The 22299-nt window shown below is 40.1% G+C and overlaps 3 protein-coding genes and 1 pseudogene across 6 annotated transcripts; 1 reads left to right on the top strand and 3 right to left on the bottom strand.

Annotated features, from left to right (window-relative positions):
- Positions 1-6523: 6523 nt before the first annotated feature.
- Positions 6524-10781, bottom strand: LOC144712187 (Protein prenylyltransferase superfamily protein). 3 transcript variants are annotated; one of them, XM_078586389.1, is made up of 10 exons: positions 10445-10781; positions 10087-10151; positions 9743-9791; positions 8466-8560; positions 8295-8380; positions 8160-8219; positions 8003-8084; positions 7789-7902; positions 7521-7705; positions 6524-6654 (listed from the first exon to the last, which is right to left on the bottom strand). In XM_078586389.1, exons 1-9 carry the CDS (start codon positions 10629-10631, stop codon positions 7535-7537), a joined length of 909 nt encoding a protein of 302 aa, XP_078442515.1. In that variant the 5' UTR covers positions 10632-10781; the 3' UTR covers positions 6524-6654; positions 7521-7534. The 3 variants fall into 3 exon arrangements, with proteins under 3 accessions (XP_078442515.1, XP_078442514.1, XP_078442513.1); XM_078586388.1 differs by lacking the exon at positions 6524-6654 and adding an exon at positions 6993-7263; XM_078586387.1 differs by lacking the exon at positions 6524-6654 and having other exon boundaries at positions 7440-7705.
- LOC144712528 (5S ribosomal RNA) lies at positions 8928-9039 on the bottom strand (annotated as a pseudogene).
- A 3126-nt stretch (positions 10782-13907) lies between the features above and the next one.
- Positions 13908-19543, bottom strand: LOC144711646 (ubiquinol oxidase 2, mitochondrial-like). Of its 2 annotated transcripts, XM_078585641.1 has the most exons (5): positions 19252-19543; positions 19031-19159; positions 16110-16598; positions 14761-14856; positions 13908-14686 (listed from the first exon to the last, which is right to left on the bottom strand). In XM_078585641.1, exons 1-4 carry the CDS (start codon positions 19534-19536, stop codon positions 14797-14799), a joined length of 963 nt encoding a protein of 320 aa, XP_078441767.1. In that variant the 5' UTR covers positions 19537-19543; the 3' UTR covers positions 13908-14686; positions 14761-14796. The 2 variants fall into 2 exon arrangements, with proteins under 2 accessions (XP_078441767.1, XP_078441766.1); XM_078585640.1 differs by lacking the exon at positions 13908-14686 and having other exon boundaries at positions 14697-14856.
- Positions 14032-14786, top strand: LOC144711647 (uncharacterized). Its single transcript, XM_078585642.1, has 2 exons — positions 14032-14223; positions 14295-14786. Exons 1-2 carry the CDS (start codon positions 14032-14034, stop codon positions 14697-14699), a joined length of 597 nt encoding a protein of 198 aa, XP_078441768.1. The 3' UTR covers positions 14700-14786.
- Positions 19544-22299: the final 2756 nt, after the last annotated feature.

Raw genomic sequence — 22299 nt, 5'->3', positions numbered from 1 at the left:
AACTAGTGACTATGGGACCGGCCATACTCATTTTATGAGTGAGGCTAGATAGTGTTATTCTATCCGAGTATTTCAATATCCTTCTCGAGTATCCTTTGAACATGAATATTTAGAACACATGCTTAAAGACTAATGATCTCTATATTACGATCTCATCATTATTCACCAAGTCCAGCCATGTATTCATGGACTTCATTATAAACATCACATGTCCACTATAATGATTACATTGCATTATGAACATGGAACAAGATATGGAATGTTGGATTGGCTTGCCACCAAAAATATTTTTTTTCATCACTTTATCATATCATCTTCCTTTAGTTGTCTCTTCTTACATCGAAGGCAAACGATCCCATCTCAACAACTCAATCATCTTTTTCAACTTCTTGCTACACACGAACTAAGACTGTTAGAAATTCCATGATTCCTAAACTCTTTTGCGTCTCCGGTGTAAGGATCACTTACACAATCGTGAAGTGAATCAACCATATTGACATTTGGTATAATGTCGTTCACTGATTCAGAAGGATCAAGTTAGTGAACCTTTTTCCGCTACAGATCACCCACTATCTATCATTAGTGTCTCCATACTAATGGCTAAATAATTGGATATACTCATCATATGCGTGGGACTAGATAGTATTATTTTATCCAAATATGTCAATGTTCTACTCAATTAGGCTTTGAATATGAATATTTAGAACCCATGCTTCAAGAATAGTGATTTATGTATTATGATCTCATCCTAATTCATTGAACCAGTTCATGTATTCATGGACTTCATCATGAGCATTATATGTACATTATTATGAATAGATTGTATGAAATGAACAATGAATGAGATGTGGAATGTGATGTAACATGACAGACGCCGGGATTGAAAAACTCGTGTTACACCACAGGAAGGGTGGGGATAGTCATGTTAGGCCATGGAGAGGATAATGCGGGTGAAAGCCAAATGATTATACAACGATGAAATCAATGAGAAGTATAAATCCAACGTCGACACACACCAATGACCACTAGGCTATGGTAAGTGTGACTTGGGAATGCCACTAGGCTCCCAATGACCCGGACGACAAGTTGAGGGCCGACGGTGCGAGTATAGCTATTGCCACTAGTGCATGCACCTTCGACATGCCAACCAAGGACATACCAATAGAAACCTATCCCACTCTACGTTATTCATATCTATCACTAACCTAACCCCGGCGGTGAAGACATGCACGGGAGGTACTAAAAGAAATAATTGAACACGTAAAAGGGAAGAAGTGTGTGCGTATCAGATTCGATACAAGCTTAACATCTATAACAGCGATAACAGGGCTGGGGGGCGACCAGGCATGTGACCGGGCGATGACGATTGGCGGCAGCGGGTGCTAAAGAGCGGCGGCAGCAGGCAATGACGAGTGGTGGCAGTGAGCGGCGGGGGGCGGGTGCGGCAGCGGCAGTGGGCACGGCGATAGCGGACGCGGTAGCAAGGCACGGTGGAAGACGTGGCAGTGGGAACGGCGGTAGGCGCGACGGTGCAGCCGTGAGGTCGGTTGCGGCTCGCGAAGGGCCAAAGGGCCAGGGGAGCTGCGGCCGGCTTACGGTCGGCGGCTGCGGCCACAATTGGCAGCTGGGCCGACTGGCGACTGCGGCCGCGGTTGGGGCTACGAATGCGGCTGGCGGCTGAGTGGCTTGCAACCGCAGCTAGCGATCGGGTGGGCTGGTGGCCAAGCGACGGCGACGACGGTGTCAACCAGATTTGGGTTTCACATTTTTTTTCAAAATATAAGTGGCATTCTCATAAATACTTAGAAAACCTAAAAATAACTAGGAAACACCTAAGTTAAAGGGAAAAAAACCATCAAAGTTCACATTTTTTTCATCAATTTTTCTTCTCTCTGTTCCAATGGGTGCCCCCTCTTATAGGGGGGTAAATATGGGCCTTCCCCCTTAGAAATAAAGGGGAAAAGGCCCAAATAAAGGGTCCTAGGGGCTCCCTAATAGGAGAGAGGCTCGCAAACATGCCCAAACATGGGCTCACACACGCACAAACAAGTAGGTCTGTACAGCCGCCCAAGTACGTGCGAACGAACAAACACAAACACATACGCAGCCCGTGTACAAGGCCTACAAAGCAATGAAAATAAGCGAAAGATAATGTCAAACCTCCAGGGCCCGTTAACGAGGCCAAGTACTTTGAAGGCCGGATCTCGCGCATCAGCCCTCGCTCAATGAACTGGTTGAGACCGGGCCTTCAAAGCTAGATGGTCCCCCATCAGAATGAGTGATTGGCTTTCTGGCCATATATATTTCCATTACAAAGATGAACCCATATTTTTAAATAATTTTGCCTTCTTTGGACTTAGTTGACTGATTTTGGGATCGTCCATATCTAATTGTTCATCTTCTTCACATGAGCATAATGCATGCCAAGGTTAATGTGTTCACATTTTTGTTCAGCATCTCTCATGGTGCATGCTAGTGGTTTAACTCTAGGGGATCTACTTTGCTCTAAATGCCAAATTAAGGAATTCAATATGCATACATATATACTAGAAAAATGTTTGCCTACGCTTGATATACCATGTTGAGCTGACTTCATTTCTTCTCTTCTGCACTATAGCCCATCAAGAAAAGATGCATCTGATACTCCATCGCACTTATATCTCATAAGGTCCATCTGATGCAACTTTCTCTATAGATCTTGACATTATATTTTCCTTGGCCCTGATCTAATAATGATCATTGGCTTCTGATTTTCTGGTTAGAGATAGATTACATGATGCAGATGGTACCACTTTCAACAATTTGTCTTCTCCTCTATAGTAAACCAAAACCTAGCATGCATTCCTCATTGTTCTTGTTTATATTAGTTCACCCTACTACATACTATGTTAACTAGTAACACGTCGCTATTCGTTTCACTTTCATCCATTGTCTTCTTTAATAATTTTAGCCTACTTTACATGCAATTCCATTCTTTGTGATCATCCATCTTGGGATGATGCATTAAGCTATCTTTCTTCTGCATCCCTACATAGTGAACGCTGAGTCCAAGTTCCCAGGGTACACACTTCACTCAAAAAGCTGAGTTAAGGAGTTATTAAAGGTGTACCTCTATGCTTAAATAACTTTGTCTACTCTAGATTTAGTGCATACATTATTCTATTTTCCGATATTGGATTCATGTTTTAGTTTTTTGTTAGCATCACTCATAATGCACGCCAACGGTTCTATTGCAGGAGATATACGTGATTCCAAAGGTTGAGGTTATATTCTTGGCTGTTTTTCTTGTTCAACCTTACATAATGAATGCCAAGGCTTATTTTCCAAGGGATACACACCTCTCCAAATGCTGATTTAAGGAGCTATAATAAGTTTTTTTATATTTTTAAATGATTTTAATCTAAATATAAATCTTTGATGCATGCCAAAGGTTTGATTCCAATGGCTATTTGATGTGCCAGGCTCCGTAGCACCTTAACATTGTCTTTGGCTTCTGCCTGACACGCAAATAATATATTGGCTTCTGATTTTCTCTTTAGATTTTTATCACAGCTTGCGGATTGTACCGTTATAAATATCATTAGTCATCTCCACTGCAATCATCTGAAAACCATCTATGTCTCACTCGTTGATCTTATTGAGTTTTTATGCACTGCTTCATTCACTGCTAACTAGGGACAGCTCGGTATTAGTGTCACTGTTAGTACATTGCCTTGTGCGTTGCAAGAGATCATCAACAAATTCGAAAGAAACCACATATCAAGTGTGGTTTCTTTGGAAATTTAAGAGGTGTACCTTTGTTCTCTATTAGTTTCATTCCGTTTCATGGTTATGTGATTGTCAATCTCTGGCATGCACAACAACTTCCTGAGTTAAGGAATGTTATAAAGTGCATCTATATTCTTCAACAAGGTTAGTATCCTCTACATTAATGTGTTTTTTGTTGTTTTGGTTCACCACCCCTGAGAGTTCATGCCAGATGTCCAATTCCATAGGCTCTACTTCACTCCGAGTGCTAATAAATGAACTCAAAAAGGTGTCTCTATATTTGTCAATATCTTTTCTTTTTTTGCATTCAGTTTTATGATTCTGTGGTCATCCATCATGTGTTGATGCATTTAATTAATTTTCTTCCCCACCCTGCATAGCTCATGCCAAAAGATCAATTTTAGTTGAAATATTGCACACTAGGAGTGGCAAACACCGTCTGTCATGTCATTTGTCACAGTGACAGAGGCGTGACAGCTGAGGTTTTAGAAGGCCATGAGAGAGAACGATAGATCAAGAGAGAAAGAGATTGAGAGAGAGAGAAAGAGAGACCAAGAGAGAGTGACCGAGAGAGAGAGAGAGAGAAAGAAAGAGAGACCAAGATAGAAAGAGAGAGAAAGAGAGACCAAGAGAGAGTGACCGAGAGAGAGAGAGAGAGAGAAAGAAAGAGAGACCAAGATAGAGAGAGAGAGAGAAAGAGAGACCAAGAGAGAGTGACCGAGAGGGAAAGAGAGAGAGAGAGAGAGAGAGAGAGAGAAAGAGAGACCAAGAAAGAGTGACCGAGAGGGAAAGAGAGAGAGAGAGAGAGAGAGAGAGAGAGAGAGAGAGAGAGAGAGAGAGAGAGAGAGAGAGAGAGAGAGAGAGAGAGAGAGAGAGAGGGAGAGAGAAAGAGAGACCAAGAGAGAGTGACCGAGAGAGAAAGAGATCGAGAGAGAGAGGGAGAGAGAAAGAGAGACCAAGAGAGAGTGACCGAGAGAGAGAGAGAGAGGGAGAGATTGAGAGAGAGTGACCGAGAGAGAAAGAGAGCAAGAGAGAGAGAGAGAGAGTGACCGAGAGAGAAAGAGATCGAGAGAGAGAGAGAGAGAGAGAGAGAGAGACCAAGGGAGAGTGACTGAGAGAGAAAGAGATCAAGAGAGAGATAGAGAGAGAGACCAAGAGAGAGTGACCGAGAGAGAAAGAGATCAAGAGAGAGATAGAGAGAGAGACCAGGAGAGAGTGACCGAGAGAGAAAGAGATCAAGAGAGAGATAGAGAGAAAGAAAGAAAGAGAGACCAAGAGAGAGTGACCGGGAGAGAAAGAGATCGCGAGAGAGAGAGAGAGAGAGAGAGAGAAAGAGAGACCAAGAGAGAGTGACCGAGAGAGAAAGAGATCGTGAGAGAGAGAGAGAAAGAGAAACCCAGAGAGAGTGACCTAGAGAGAAAGAGATTCAGAGAGAGAGAGAGACGATAAGAGAGAGAGACCGAAAGAGAAAGAGACACAGAGAGAAACTGAGAGAGACCAAGAGAGAGTGACCGAAAGAGAAAGAGAGCTAGAGAGAGAAATAGAGCTTAAGAAAGAGAGAATCAGAGAGACACTAAAAAGAGTGAGAGTCACCTGTAAAAAGATAAAAAGAAAATTTGGTGTGCACTTGCGCCCCCCATGATGGGGATGCTGTTCTGTGACGGGATGAAGGTACATGAGGGCCCAAGTCACATGACTTCTAATTGTAATGGATTTTCTCAAAACCCAGGGATATATGATGGGAAGGGAGATTGGACAAGCTATATGTCACAGTTTTGTCTGCCACGAATTGTCATCCATCCCATCATGTCCCAAACCTCCCATCCAGGTCGTGCTGTGCCCTAGTGCACACCAAATTTTGAACTTAAAAACTCGAAAATATGTACCCATATTCTTTAATAACTTTAGCCTAGTCTGTCACGAATTGTCATCCATCCCATCATGTCCCATACCTCCCATACAGGTCGTGCTGTGCCCTAGTGTGCACCAAATTTTGAACTTAAGAACTATAAAATATGTACCCATATTCTTTACCAACTTTAGCCTAGTCTGTCATGAATTGTTATCCATCCCATCATGTCCCATACCTCCCATCAGGGTCGTGCTGTGCCCTAGTGCACACCAAACTTTGAACTTAAGAACTATAAAATATGTACCCATATTCGTTACAACTTTAGCCTAGTCTGTCACGAATTGTCATCCATCCCATCATGTCCCATACCTCCCATCAGGGTCGTGCTGTGCCCTAGTGCACACCAAATTTTGAACTTAAGAACTCTAAAATATGTACCCATATTCTTTAATAACTATAGCCTACTCTGCAGTTAGTTCCATGCATTATATTATTGACAAATTTTGAGGACTACTGGAGGTAGAACAAAAAAAAGCAAGCACACCATTCTACTTCACTCCAAAAGCTGGTCAAGGAGCTCCAAAAGGTTTACCGATGCTATTAAATAATTTAAGTTTACTCCACATTGAGTTCCAGGCTTCTGTGATCGTTTGACTTGGGTTAATGTGTCTAACCCTTTTTTTTCGCTGCCCTCATAATTCTTATGTGATACCAAGGAAAATATAAGCTGCAAAGAAGCTTATGAATGATCTCGCATGCTTTCAGTTGATGAGGAATGAGAGGGTGGAGAGGCGATGAGGATGAATAATTGTGGTATGAGAGAAGTAAAATACATGTTAGAGAGAGGGATATCACTGAGCTGGAGAAGAGAGAGCCAATGGAGAAAGGATGGGAGAAATGCTAGGGAGAAAAATAAAGATAAACTTTCAGAATATAGTTTTTCCTTCCATGTGTTTTAACACACTGTGGAATGGGTTCGGACATAAATGAGATAGAGTGGGAGTCAGTATGATGATGGCTACGATGAAATAGTCCTAAAACCAAAAAAACGAATAATCAGCTCACAGGAGATAAGCTTCAAGCTCCCAAGAACATTTAGCATAAAACTAGTCAAAATATGATAATAAAAAAGTTTTCAATGCTCTCGAACCGAGTGAAAACCCATTTTTGTGAATAAAACATTGATTAATAATTATTTTATATATAATAAGATTGACCATAAAATAATCAACGCTCAGGAAATAAACTTCATGCTCCGAAGAAAATTTGAAACGAAACTCGTTTAAATATGTGAATAAAAACGCTCATGAAGAGAGTAAAATCCCTCATGTTGTGAATAAGTTATTTATTGACGAAAATTTCAAGCACTAGCTTTGGAAACCCTTCCCCAACTACTTATTTATCCTGAGAAAAATTGTCCATAAAATAGTCAAAACCAAAAAAAAATTTGACCACATAATCAACGTCTCCGGAGATAAGCTTCATGCTCCTCAGAAAATTTGACACAAAAATCGTTTAAATATGAGAATAAGTTGTCAAGGCTCATGAACTAAGTAAAAGCCCTCATGTTGTGAAAAAGTTATTTATTGACGATGATTTTATGCTATAGCTCTGTAAAACCCTTCCCAACCAGCTTATTTATCCTGAGAAAAATTGGCCATAAAATAGTCAAAAACAAAACAAAAAATTACCGAATAATTATCACTCAGGAGATTAGTTAAAATTTGAGAATAAAAAAGTTGCCAAGGCTCATGAACAGAGTAAAAGCCCTTATGTTGTGAGCAAGTTATTTATTGCCGATGATTTTATGCTCTAGCTCTGTAAAACCCTGTCCCAATCAGCTTATTTATCCTGAGAAAATTTGACCATAAAATAGTCTAAAAACAAAACAAAAAATTACCGAATAATCATCGCTCAGGAGATGAGCTTCATGCTCCTGAGCGTGGCTGTAAGAAGAGCCACCTTGCCCGGAGCCCTCAACTTGTAATCCTTGAGAAGAGTTTCTGCTGCCAGGGACTGCAAGTTAACGCTCTCCTGCTCCTTCCCGCTCCTCCCCTTGACTAATTGGCTAATGGCAAATGCGCACTGCACACAAAACTCTCCCGAAATATCATACTTTGAGCGTTGACCGTTGACCTGATTATTGACAAGAGTATGTGGGGGCCCACCATGCAGACACCAAAAAGGGCTCGCGTATTCTTGCCTCCAGTCAGTTCGATGGCAGACGCGTAGTATTTCTTCGCCGTCTGGAGATTCTCAAGGCCTCCCATAGTGTAGAGCACCTTCTCGGTTAAAAATCATAATTATGTACCTTTTTCGTCTTTTTTTGATACCCATAATTCTCTTAAAGTGGCAAAAGGCAGGAGGGATTGTTTAACTCACATCGGCATAAGCCAAGTGATAGAGAGGAGCAGCCGGTTGGGATAAGATCAGTTCCTCGTAGCAGAAGGCAGCTTGCTTGTACCTGATTGATTCGTTCATGTTAGACATAAAACCTGCGAGATAAAATAAGAAAACAGCAGGGATTTAGTTTTCTTACATTTGCTGTGAGACATAAATCTCTGCGAGTTCTCTCCAGGCATCATAATCTGCCATGAATCTGGAAAACGATAACAAAATGATCAGAATAATTAAAAATGAGTAGAAGTGGTCAAAAAATAATTCAGTTTTCTACGTCTCCAAGTATTTGTTGAGGCATTCCACTGCAGCTGAGATGTTTCCTTGAGCCTTGGCCATGGCCGCCTTCCTCTTTAGAATTGCCTGCAACTTGTGTGTTAGCTCACTTTTTTCCACTGATAGTAAAAGAGATGCGAAAATGATTAAAATGGTATTTTTCAAACAGTACTTGATCGATTGGGTTTTTCTCGAGGAGCAATGCATAGGCTCTCTCTGCTCCGGTCCAGCTCCCTTGGGCCTCTAATAGCATTGCATCCAACCGCGCTGCACATTGGCTTGGACACATTAGGATGCAAGCAGTATCTGACTGAATTTATACCAAAAAATCACGGGTTTGCTAATTTAAGATCTGCATTATGATTTCTCCCTTGGGCACATCATGATGATCTCTGAGAATATGACATAGGAATATTATTTTTTTGAAATTTTGAGCTATGATCACATTGGCTTGGACACATTAGGATGCAAGCAGTATCTGACTGAATTAATACCAAAAAATCACGGGTTTGCTAATTTAAGATCTGCATTATGATTTCTCCTTTGGGCACATCATGATTATCTCTGAGAATATGACATAGGGATTTTTTTTTTTTTTGAAATTTTGAGCTATGATCACATGCCCATGCTGTGGTCACCAACGAGGACTTCCCAGGTGGTCACCCATCCTGGTACTGATCTCGCCCAAGCACGCTTAACTTCGGAGTTCTAATGGGATCCGGTACTCTAGTGTGCTGATACTAGTGTAGGAATATAGGGAGACTGAAAATTATTAGATGTCATAAGACGACAAATTTGTCATCATCACCTTGCCATCTGAGAGAATTGAGATTATAGAGATCAGGTAAAATTTAGAGGGAAATAAAGCATTTAAACTATATTTTTCATCCAATCATCATTGTAGTAGTCCCCGTTATTCGTCAGCATCTGGATGGCGATAGCAATAATAAGTGTTAATCAACATCCATACATGGGTACGAATGATGATGATGATGATGGCAACTGGATGATGACGAGGACAATGGCAACTCATCATCATCTGCTTGCCATCTCAGAGAGTTGTGATAGAGGGAGAGGCATTTAGAGGGAAAATATATCCTTCACCCCAATCATCATTCGTCTGTATGGCAAGTATTTACCATCATCAATAACTAGGTTACAATGATGACGATAATGACAATCTCATCATTGACAACGTCATCCTATTTAGAACAATGACAGCATATCATTGGGATGATGATGGCTTGTCATCGTTCTCCTGTCCTGATCATCTGTTTCGGCTACCCCTACTCATGATGTTTTGCGATTGAATATTGTATTATTTGGTTGCTGTTATCAGTTGAAATTTGCTTATTCAATGGATGATTAGTCCCAGATGAATCAATTACTGGTGGACGGGAGAAGATGGACAAATGAAAGATATACAGCACGGGGTGGGAGTCCACTTACCAACGCGAGTGCTCTCCCGAAATCTTTTTGAAAGTTTTGATATACAGTCCTGAAATACAGTCCCTTTTAATTCTAGCATTCAAATAAGAGAACATTGAATTTCTATCTTAGGAACACTAGTAAACTATTATATACTCATGATTTCAGGAGACAGCTTTTTGAAAAGTAATCTTAACAGAAATTGGAAAAATATTGCCCAAAGAGATTAGAAAAGAATGAAAAAATAACTCAACATTAGATTAATCTTACTACGATCACGGTGGGTAAACCAAATACAACGAAGATGCCAAAAATAGGAACCAATTTAATCCTATGATTAAATTAAATCAAGATAGCGAGAAAACCTTTGCAATGTCCAGCCGCTGACAGTCCATCGCAGCGACAGACACCTGCTCATATAGTGTCCATTCTAGAACACCGGAAAAATGTTAAATGAAGCTATAAAACGTGCACTGAGGTTCCGATAAAAAAAGTAGAAATAGAGCCAAAAAAATCTCCAATCAAAACGAAAATGGAAATATGAGTAGAGTGGAATAAAGAACCCATTTCCCCTTCGGATTACACAATCCATGAAAGAATTGAGATATTTCCTCTCTGTATCACCTAATTTAAGGCAAAAGAGCCTCTCCGTAGCCTCCTTCTCAAAAAAGAAACGGAATTTGGATCACGAAACCAAAACATTTGAAATTCGATGAGAAATACCTTCGTCCCCGAGTTTAGATCGGGCCCTGGAATCATTCAAGATCGTCAAACCGAACTTCAAAACCTTATCAGAACGCCGGACCTTGAGCTTTCTCGTTAGACAGAGATACTCCCACGCCCCTCCGCCGCCGTTGTCCACTTGAATCTCCAAACGGTTCAGCTGGATCTCGTCCACCGCAGCCACCATGATCGCAGCTACTCAAATTTGGTAGAGCAGTCTCGAAATCTGACCGGAAATACTCTTCCTCTCGTGCCGGCGCTCCGATCTCAGCTCTTCGAGCAGGAGAAGTTTGGGGCCGAGCAGGTGTGAACAACTCTTTCTTCGGAGGGCCTTATGAATGACATTTTTGATAAGTCATATCTATATATATATATAGCTTAAAAGTTTAGAGTATGACTATTGCCCCTTTTGCCATTCCATCCATGTAGCTCTCTGTTCATCTCAACTTATGTTATACATTATAGCTTTTACACTCTAAATGAAACTCTCTATTCCTTTGCTGCCAGATGATTATGATGATGATGATGATGATGAATTCATATTAACATCATCGTTTGAACTAAAATAGGATGATGATCGATAGGACGATATGTATGATGATGGATTAGGGATGGCAGACGATGAAAAATTCATCATCATCCCACCTTCTGTTGCTAGGATATGTATGATGATATAGTCATCTTTGTCATACTCGTCATCACCTTAGCTTAGTACAAAATCATCATCGGCATCATCATCCTGAATGAAACACATAGAGAATTGTATTTGGAGGGTTCATACTATAATCTGTGGCGTAAACTTGTCCTGTGATCATCATCACCTTCCTTCAAAAAACATAGTAGTTTAGACATGTGATAAGATAATAAGATGGCAATAAGAATATATGGGGATGTAATTTTTTATTAGGAAATTGACAAGAATGAGTTATTAAATAAATATTATTAGCTGATTAGTATGATAGTAGGGATGTATAAAGAGAGAGAGATAAAAACCTATATTACTGCCTATAATACTTCACATGTGGTCTACCTCATACTTATATAACTACATATGTGATCAGACCACCATCACCCAATCTATATGACGGAGAGGGGGAAAATGCACGGCTCTAGCATTTGCAACCTCTCCCTCTTTTCCCCTCACTCAAGGCACAACATAATCACTCGCATGTAGTTAAACAAATGGAATGAAAACAAGCCTGAAGTAAGCCTATTAAATCTTGTTCGTGTGTTGGTAGTTGTTATTTTCCACTTTAGAATTCTCACATCTAAAAGCCTATGGATGTTACATGGTCATCAAGCTAAACGTACTACTTAGTTGTGATTATGTTCATTATCATAAATATCTTTTCACTGTGATTCTTGTGTGATGTTTACAATGAAGTCTTTAAATGCATGCAAAGGCTTAGTGAATCAAGCTGAGTTCATAATACATTAATTACCGGTATTTTATACATGTATTCCAATACTCCCATTCAAAGGATACTCCAAATAATAATCAAAACTGTATAGAAGGAAAATCACTAACCGATCATATGTGTATTATAAGAATGGATGATTGTCTAGCCATTATTATATAGACAATAAGGGCATATGATGGGTTCTCTTACGGGAAATATTTCACTAATTTGATCAATATGAATCTATGAATGGTATTCGATCTAAATGTTGATCAAGTTGATTCATATCACAAGCGTATAAGGACTCCAAAGACTTGAGACACTGAATACATCTCATGTGCAGATTGCTATATTTTGGCAATGACCGATGAGTCCCTAATCATAGAATTCAAATTAGTCATATCTCATAAGAAGCAAGAAGTACATGAAGATGACATAATGGTCAAGATGATATCCTCTACCACCGAATAAGAGGATATTTGACTCAAGGAAGATAATGCATTAAATTAATTGGCTGAGGTAGATGAGATGAAGGAGAAGATGTTCTTCAATGATCTCCATTATGATGGATATTATTTGGTCATCAAACCAATCACACTTCTATTGTTTATTTTAGTTGATTGAAATAAATATTTATCCCTTATTACTCATGTGATGTTTATGATAGAGTCCCCAAATATATGCAGGACTTAGTGAATTATGATGATATCATAATACAGTTATCGTTGCATATTCAAGATGAATACCGAGTTATATGGATATAAATCACTATATGATCCTACTTTTATGATAATTATGGTTGTTCATGTGGCTATAAGTATTGAGACACTAAGGACAGATGGTGGGTGCTATTTAGAGAAAGAGTTGACTGAAGTGATCTAAATTAATCCCTTAATGCTATTTTACCTCATACATAGGAGTCCCTAAAAATGGGATTCAAGCTTGTCTTGGCTCAGACATAAGAACAAATACATTGGTGATTATATGATCAAGATAGGTTCATTCACCTTCGTATAAGATGCAATTGACTCGAGGAAGAAGAAGCATCAAATACATGCCTAGGGTAGTAGGGATATTGGAGACAATGTTCTCCAATGATCCATTAATCGTCAGTATTAATGGAATGACATATCAGGGTTTGATGGACAATTGTAATCTAAGTCATTTGGAGTCTCACACGAAAGAAAAATTATAAATATAAGAAAATTGATGACGGTTAAGTTTCCACGCAAGAGATCAAATACTACTTTGTATCTTCTATAACGTGAGCTGCAGCTTGGCAACCCCTGGAAAATTAACATATTGATTGGATTTAATCCATCTATCATGAATTAAAAATATATATTGATATGTTCATGAGCCTTTAAAATTATTAACAAGAGTGATATATGGTACTAGAGGGTCACCTACATAAGACGACGGATGATGAAATTTATTAATAATGACTTATATGAAAAGTTCCAAATAAGTATAACTTGTGGGATACCCATTTTAGGTGCAGAGCCAACTAGATCCAGGCACCCCTTGATCTTATTTCTCTCTTTCTCCATTCATTCGATAAGGATGCCTTGATGGTGATTAGACATGGTCATTCTGTACTTTTTGTGTGAATTTTGTGAATTGTTCGTTCTGTTAGGTTTTCCGAACAGAACAAAAACAAATTCGAACAGAACATTGCACATACCCATGTGAGGTTCTTTTGTTCGTTTTGTGCGAATTTTGTTCTAGTTTTGTGCGAATGTGCGAATTTTGTTCATTTTTTTGAAGAAAAAGAACAGAACGAAGAACAAGGCCATGTGATGTTTTTTTGTGCGAATTTTTCGTTCGTTTAAAACGCACAGAACAGAACAAACCATGTCTAATGGTGATGCATGGTTTGTGTAGGCACTGCTTCATCCTGAACATCAAACAAAACAAAATTGTCTTTCGGGATGATTTTCTAACGGAACAAAAATATTTGGGACAGGACAAACTCTGGAGGGAATCATCAGGGCAAGCCTCTAAAAAATTGGGCCCTAGGATAGGAGTTTTTAAAAAAAATAAAAAACCGTGCACTAGATGTATACCCCAAAAAAAATCCATTAAGAAGTTTTTAAAAATAAAAATAATCGAGAGACCCGAAACCAAACTCAAGAAGGTCAATCCTCCCCCCTCTCTCTCTCTACGCGCTCTCTGATCTCGACGAGGATGTCAACGGCGGCGGCATCGGCGGCGGCGACGGCGAACCCACACCGACGGCAGACCCCTCTCTTTAGCGGCGCGAAGACCCTTCCCACCAGCCTCGCCCTTCTCTCCCCGCCCCGGCGCGCCGCCACCGCCGCCGTCCCCCGCCGGCGCCGCCGCTCCCCCGCGCGCGCCACCGCCGACGCCACCCCGCCGGTACGCCCACACCCGCCCCCCTTCATCCTCTCTCTCACTCTTAATTAATTAAACCCACTCTCCCCCGCCAGGGCGACGGCGCCCAAGACCAGGAGGAGGGAATACGCGCCAAGCTAGCCAAGCTGGGGCTGGCCGCGGTGCTGGCCTACGGCATATTCGACGGAGTGACCTACACGAGCTTCTTCACGCTCGCCTTCCTGGGCTACGAGAAGAGCACGGGCCGCAACCCCGCCGCCAACCTCCGCGCGCTGCTCGGCATCGTCGTGCTCATGTGGACCGGCAACAACGTCACCCGCCCGTTCCGCGTGGCGGGGGCGGCGGCGCTCGCGCCCGCCGTCGACGAGCTCTTGAAGAGATTCCAGCGGCGGCTCAAGCTCCGCCGCCAGATCCAGGCCTTCGCTCTCGCCGCCGCCGCCGTCGCCGGGGCCTGTCTCTCCGTCGTCGCCCTTCTCATCCTCTCCCGCTGGGGCAAGTAAGCTCAATCGATTATCATCATCATCATATCATATCATGTCATGAGTGATTTGTAATTGTTACATGAGAGGATTTTGATCTGGTCGAAACCATGGCCGGCTAGTGGTACCCGATCGGCGCCGGGGCCTCCTTGAGCTCGCGGCCCTGGCAGTGGATATCCTGCCAAAGCCCCCCGCTATATTAGTAATCATAATAATAACAAAAGAGAAGGAACATAGAAATTTGAGAAATAATGTCGAAAACTGGATAATAGTCTAGTAAAAGAAGAACAAAGACGAGAGAATAATGTAGAACATCAAGAAGACCCTTGTAGAAGAATCGAGAAGATTCTAGAGTCTATATCTGGTAGAAGTGAACAAGAAACGAGAAAGAATGTAGAGATACTAGAAGAAGCTATAAATCAGAGAAATATTGTAGAAGACTCCATAAGAGTTTAGATTTCCATGGAATCTGGTAAAAGAAGAACAAGAAGCTGAAGACTCGAGAAAGAACGTATAAAGTGAAGAAGACTCTTGTTGAAGAACAGGTAGAAAGAAGAAGAATCCGGACGACGACGAAGAAAAAGAGAGGATAAGGAAGAACAAGAAGAACAAGACGCGACAAACAATCTAGAAAATCTAAACGAAGAAGAAGCTTTAAATTTGAGAAATAATGTAGACGACTCGATAGGCGTTTAGATTCCACAGAATCTGGTAAAAGAAGAAGAAGCTATAAGTTTGAGAAATAATGTAGAAGACTCGAAGATACTCTAGATTTCTAAAGAATCCGGTAAAAGAAGAACAAGATGAAGACTGGAGAAGAATGTAGAAAATCAGGAAAACTCTTGTAGAAGAACAGGAAGAAGAAGAAGAAGAAAGAAAGAAAGAAGAATCCGGCCGAACGCGAAGTAAAAGAGCTAGACGAATCGAAAAGAAACTAAAAAATCTAGGCGAAGAAGAAGAAGAAGCTATAAATTTGAGATATAATGTAGAGGAATCGAAAAAAGTATAGATTTCCAAAGACTCCGGTAAAATAAGAAGAAGCCGAAGCCGAAGCTCGAGAAAGAGTGAAGAAAATCAGGAAAACTCGAACAGGAAGAAGAAGAAGAAAGAAGAATCCGGACGAACACGAAGAAAAAGAGCTAAAAGAATCCAAAACAACAGGGTCTAGGCAAGAACAAGAACAAGACGCGACAACGAATCTACGAAATCTAGGCGAAGAAGAAGAAGAAGCTATAAATTTGAGAAATAATGTTAGAAGACTCGAAAAAAGTATAGATCTCCAAAGAATCCGGTAAACTAAAATAAGAAGAAGCTGAAGCTGAAGCTCGAGAAAGAGGAAAACTCTCGTAGAAGAACAGGAAGAAGAAGAAGAGCTAGAAGAATGGAGAAGAAGATAGAGGGAGAGGGAGAAGAAGAAGAAGATTGGCGTACCGAGGCAAAGTGGTTGACGTCGCGATGGTGGGCTTCGTCGGCGCGGACGACGACGACGACGTCGCGGAGCGTGGAGCCCGGCGGGAGGCGCCAGTAGTCGAGCGCGATGGCGGGGGCGGGGACGTTGGCGATGGTGCCGCGGTCGATCTCCTTGAGAAACTCGGTGTAGGAGTGGATGGCCTCCTCCTCTAAATAACCGACGACCCGGTGCGCGAATTTGGGGGAGACGATGTAGCCGAGGAAGTAGGCGTTGAAGAAGACGCCCTGCACGGCCAGCACGAGCGCGCGCTCGTACCAGCGCGGCTGCGCCACCTCCATGAACGTCATCAGATGCATTCTCTCGTTCTCGGCCTCCTCCAGCAGCGCCTTTATCCATCCCCCGCTCTGCTCGAACCGCCTCAGCGACTTCAAATGCAGCAGCAGCCCCCCCACCATCCCCGGCACCGCCGCCACCGTCTCCAGCATCATCGCCCGGCATCCGTACCTCCTCTGCAATGATTATCATGATTTCGATCATTATGATGCCTATGATGATAACAGAGTCGACGATCGTTAGATGATGATGATGATGATTTTGATGAGAAAAAAAGTATATTGATAGGATAATCGTGAGGCTAAAGATACGACACAGATGATGATTATGATGGTACGATACAGATGGGTTCTTTCAAAACAATAGTACGATACAGATGATGCGCACATCGTGATGTTCAGGATTCTCATGATTATCATGATTTCGATGATTATGATGCCTATGGTGATAACTTGTTAACGAGGCAGACGGAGTTGACGATAAATAGATGATGATGATGACGATTTTGATGAGAAAAAAGTATATTGATAAGAAAATATGATCATAATCGTGAGGCTAAAGATACGATACAAATGATGATTATGATGATACGATACAGATGGGTTCCTTCAAAAAAATGGTACGATACATATGATGTGCGCATCGTGATGGTCAGGATTCTCATGATTATCATGATTTCGATGATGATGATGCCTATGATGATAACTTGTTAACGACGCAGCTGGAGTTGACGATAGAGAGATGATGATGATGATTTTGATGAGAAAAAAAGTATATTGATAAGAAAATATGATCATAATCGTGAGGCTAAAGATACGATACAGATGATGATTATGATGATACGATACAGATGACGCGCGCATCTTGCTGGTCAGGATTCTCATGATTATCATGATTTCGATGACTATGATACCTATGGTGATAAATTGTTAACGACGCAGACGGAGTTGACGATAGACAGATGATGATGATGATTTCGATGAGAAAATATGATAGTCGTAAGGATAAGTGATAACGATGATGCGGTACGGATGGAGATAAAGGTAGATGATGCTGATGATGAGAAAAAAAGGAAGATGATGACGACGACGATGATGAGAAATAAATTATATTAATGAGAAAATAGGGTGATAATCCTGAGGATAAATGATAACGATGATACGATACACATGGAGATAAAGATAGATGATGATAATGATGTTTATGATGAGAAAGAAATTATATTGATAAGAAAATATTTTGTTTTCTTAATAATAAAATATGGTGATAATCGTGAGGGTAAAGATACGAAACAGATGATGATTATGATGATACGATACATATGGAGATAAAGATAGCTAATGATGATGATGATGATGGTGATCATTAAGATGAGAAAAATATATATATTGAGAATAAAATATGATTATAATCGTGAGGATACATGATGACAATGATACGATATACATGGAGATAAAGATAGATATTGCTGATGATGGTTATGACGAGAAAAAATATATATTGACAATAAAATATGATGCTAATCGAGAGGATACATGATAACAATGATGCGAGACACATGGAGATAAAGATAGATGATGCTGATGATGGTTACGATGAGAAAAAAATGTATTTACAATAAAATACGATGATAATCGTGAGGATACATGATAAAAATGATACGATACATTCCTTCAAAAAAGAAAAAAAAAACAATGATACGATACAAATGGAGATAAAGATAGATGATGCTGATGATGGTTATGATGAGAAAAAATATATATTGACAATAAAATATGATGATAATCGAGAGGATACATGATAACAATGATGCGATACCCATGGAGATAAAGATAGATGGTGCTGATAATGGTTACGATGAGAAAAAAAATATATTGACAGTAAAATACGTTGATAATCGTGAGGATACATGATAGCAATGATACGATACACATGGAGATAAAGATAGATGATGCTGATGATGAGAAAAAAAATTTATTGATAATAATTTATGATGATAATCGTGAGGATACATGATAACGATGATACGACACACATGGAGATAAAGATAGATGATGATAATGATGACGACGATGATTATGATTATGATGAGAAAAAAATATATTGATAATAAAATATGATGATAATCATGAGGATAAATGATAATAATGATACGATATAAATGGAGATAATGATAGATGATGATGATGATGATTCTGATGAGAAAAAAATTGGACTGATAAATAATAAAATCTGATGATAATCGTGAGGATAAATGTTAATTATGATATAACAAGAGGAGATGAAGATAGATGATGATGATGATGGTGAGAAAAAAGGATAGATGATGACGTTGAGCAAAAATAATGATCATGGTCGTGTTGATGACGGTGTTGAGAAAAAAATAAGGTGATGTTGGGGGAAAAAACATATCGATGAGAAAAATATGAAGGTAATAATGAGAACGAATGAAAATGATGATGATGATGACGATGAACAAATTGTAATAATAATGTTTTAAAAAAAGAAATTGAGGAGAATAATATCATGATAATACTAAGCATGAATGATAAGAAAAATTATGGAGAGAAAGAAGAGGAAGACGATGAAGAAGATTCAAGATTTAGACCTGGAAGAAGAGATCGGTCGGCCACCGCATCGCCTTCACGGTCCAGTACGCTGTTTTGTCAAGGATCGATTTCGGAGTGTGGTGCTTCGTCAGATCAATCGACAGATCCGGCTCGTAGGTCTCCCACGGCTGCCAAAAACAACCACCAAAGATCAAATCAAAATCAAAAGCCTAAGAACACGATAATCCGCGGATCAAAGAGCGCGGAGAGGGCGACGAACGCGAAAACAGGCCCAGCGCCAGGAGGTGCCGTCCTCCTTGGTGAACTTGGACGGAGGAACGCCCCAATAACTCGCCACCGCCTTCTGCTCCTGCGTCTCCTCCATCTTCTTCGTCTCCTCCCCTTCGCCCCCGGCGACCGCCGCCGAGCTCGACAGCGTGCTCGCCGCCTGAAACCGCAGCAATCGAACGGCCGCCATGGCCGCCGCTTGCTCCTGACCTCCTCTGGCGATCACCGCCACGCCGAAGCGCCTGGCCAGCGCTGCCATTATTCTTCTCTCTACCATCTCTGCCCGCCTCTCTCTGCGTTTTTATAACGAACTCGGGAGGGAGCCGTTGGCTTCTATTGTACCCGCGGATCAGTTTAAGCGCCGCTTCATTGCGCCTGCAACTGGTGGGACCCACCATGGATAGTTCCTCCGTCGGGGGTGTTCCGCGGGAGTAGTAGACGCGGCTTTTTTCTTGGGCCACAAGTCTGGCTTCTCCTCCACCGCTCAAAGAGGGGCGGCTCTTCGTTGAGAACGTACGACTGCCGGCCCGATGGGGTCGTACGTAGAGTGGTACGATGGGGAAAACCCAGATTATACTTTTTTGATAGCTAATGATTATTGACATGACAAAATAGATGTCTACATAATCATTCATCTATAGGGAGAAGCTGAGATCTGATCACGGGTGAATTTCTGAACCTTGGGTGGTGAGTGTGGCAGTTCTATAGAGGAACGCATCGTACAATGCAGAAAACCGTATTTATCCACATTAAATTTATAAGTTTAAAGTCCAAAATGTGCTTTTTGGATGGCACAATTACTCTGTAATTACTTTTTAAGATCTTGGTATTAATTAATATTTAAATGAGTTTGATGAATTTACTAGAAATTCCAAAATTGATTCTAATATTAAAAATATTGAGGACGACAGTTCTATAATTGTTTAAACATTGTGGAGTTGAATACATTTACCTTGTGATTAAAACTTTAGGACATTAAAATGTCATAGATTTTTTAAAAAAATTAAATAAGTAAAAATTGAATAGCATATATATAGTTAATGAATTTTAATGAATGAAATAGATTCAATATATTTTGCAAAACTGGTGTGCTTAAAAAGTATGATATGATGTATGATGAGTTGAAGCGGTTGTTATAACTTCTATAAAGAATCAAAAGATAGTGGAAAGAAAGCGCTCTAATTTAGGTGAAAATGGCATATATACATTCACTAGTTTATAGATATTGAATAGAGATTATATTTAAAAATAGATTCAATAAATGTAGTTTTCATACTTTAGTTTAGTACATTAATGCCTTTAAAAGTCATTAGATGTGAATGCCCTTAACTCCTTGCATGCATTCGAGCGCTGTTTGTGCCAAAGTCATTCAACTTAATGTTCTGACACATTTGTACATATTTGGTATGTGGGATAGATCACCTTAAAATAATACCTATCGCTTTTTAAAAAAATCACTACTTAAAATAATTCATGGATCTTATGTGGTCGTCAAGCCAATCACACTTCAATGTTATATTTAAGTTGGCTGAAATCACAAATTTTCACTATAATTCCCTTACGACATTTACAATGAAATCCATGAATTCATGTAAGGACTTGTATTAATATGAAATGAAAATACAATTATCATTATATTCATATTTGATTGAATTTCAAAACAAACATTGGACTATTTGAAAATAATAACATTATACGATGTTACTTATACAATAAATATGGCAGGTTCTGTGAGACAAAAGGCGGGTCAAATTTAGAAAAAAGATTTTTATCAATTGATTCATGTCAATCAGGTTGATTTATGTAAGAATCTTGCATATGGTCCTATGACTTAAGACACGAAGGAGATCTTGTGCAAGATAACTATGCTTTGACCTGATCACAAGATTCAAATTAGTCTTATTTAGGATATAGAAATAAGAACACAAAGGTGATTGAGTGATCAAGATGGGGATTTCTCCCCTCAATATAGGAGTTGATTGACTCGAGGAAGAAGATGCATTATTCCATCTTGAAGGTTGGGGAGATGCTAGAGAAGATTTTCTCCAATGATCGTCGTAGGGACTTAGACCAATTAAACAATGAATTAGTTTTTTTATGGTTGATATACCCCCAAGTCATCCATGTGTCTCACACGAACAAAGGGTTATATGTATACAAAAACCAATTATGGATATTATGTGGCTGTCAAATCAATCACACCACTATGTTGATGGAAATATATGTACGTGGCATTCCAATCATACATTCTGTATATCTTTCCATCTTCATTAATAGAACATTCATTATAGTGCACGTGTGATGCTAATAATGAAGTCCATAATTACATGATCAAACGTAGAGAATTATGATGGGATTTCAATACTAAGATTACTAGTCTTCAAGCATGCGTTCTAAATATATCAATTCAAAGGATTCTCAAGATGGGTATCGTGGTATCTAGATAGAATATCGCTATCTAGCCTTACTCATATGATGAGTATGGCCAGTCACGTAGCCATTAATATGGAGACTCTAAGGATAGATAATGGGTGCTCTTTAGTGGATAAAGTTGACAGAATTGATTCGTAAAAATCATTGGATGATATTATATCAAACTGCCAATTAGGTCCATAGGCCTGAGACACCAAAGACCTCTTATGGACGAACAATCGTACTTTGATTATGACGTATGATGGGATTCTAAATATTCTTAGTTCGGGTTCACCAAGAAGTTCACAAAAGAATTGAGTGGTCAAGATGGGATTGTACAGCCTCGATTAAAGAGGTGACATCTCAAGGAAGACAATGTGATGAAGTCCTTGGCCAAGGCAGTGAAATATCGGAGAAGGATTCTCTGATGACTTCTAAGCACATCAGTACTAACTAGGATAACCTATCAGGGTTTGACAGTTGACCACACCCTAAGTCGTCCTTGAAGCGTCATGTGGATACAGGACTATAAATACACAGTTACTGATGACGAACAGGTTCTATGAGCGAGTTGATACACACTCATTTGTATCTTCAAGAGTACGAGGTATAGCTTGGCAACCCACAA

This window comes from Wolffia australiana, chromosome 14 (assembly GCF_029677425.1).
Source record: "Wolffia australiana isolate 7733 chromosome 14, ASM2967742v1".
Classification (NCBI taxonomy): domain Eukaryota; kingdom Viridiplantae; phylum Streptophyta; class Magnoliopsida; order Alismatales; family Araceae; genus Wolffia; species Wolffia australiana.
This window is presented reverse-complemented; position numbering and strand designations above follow the sequence as displayed.

Excerpts from the sequence above, each read along its gene's own strand:
- LOC144712187 (XM_078586389.1), bottom strand. The coding sequence starts at position 10,631 with ATGGTGGCTGCGGTGGACGAGATCCAGCTGAACCGTTTGGAGATTCAA. Across the intron at positions 10,152-10,444 it reads ATCTAAACTCGGGGACGAAG|AATGGACACTATATGAGCAG; the intron begins GTATTTCTCATC and ends CCGGTGTTCTAG. Across the intron at positions 9,792-10,086 it reads AGCGGCTGGACATTGCAAAG|GACTGTATATCAAAACTTTC; the intron begins GTTTTCTCGCTA and ends ACTGTATTTCAG.
- LOC144711647 (XM_078585642.1), top strand. The coding sequence starts at position 14,032 with ATGTCAACGGCGGCGGCATCGGCGGCGGCGACGGCGAACCCACACCGA. Across the intron at positions 14,224-14,294 it reads CCGCCGACGCCACCCCGCCG|GGCGACGGCGCCCAAGACCA; the intron begins GTACGCCCACAC and ends CTCCCCCGCCAG.
- LOC144711646 (XM_078585641.1), bottom strand. The coding sequence starts at position 19,536 with ATGGTAGAGAGAAGAATAATGGCAGCGCTGGCCAGGCGCTTCGGCGTG. Across the intron at positions 19,160-19,251 it reads GGCGCTGGGCCTGTTTTCGC|CCGTGGGAGACCTACGAGCC; the intron begins GTTCGTCGCCCT and ends TGTTTTTGGCAG. Across the intron at positions 16,599-19,030 it reads CGACCGATCTCTTCTTCCAG|AGGAGGTACGGATGCCGGGC; the intron begins GTCTAAATCTTG and ends TAATCATTGCAG.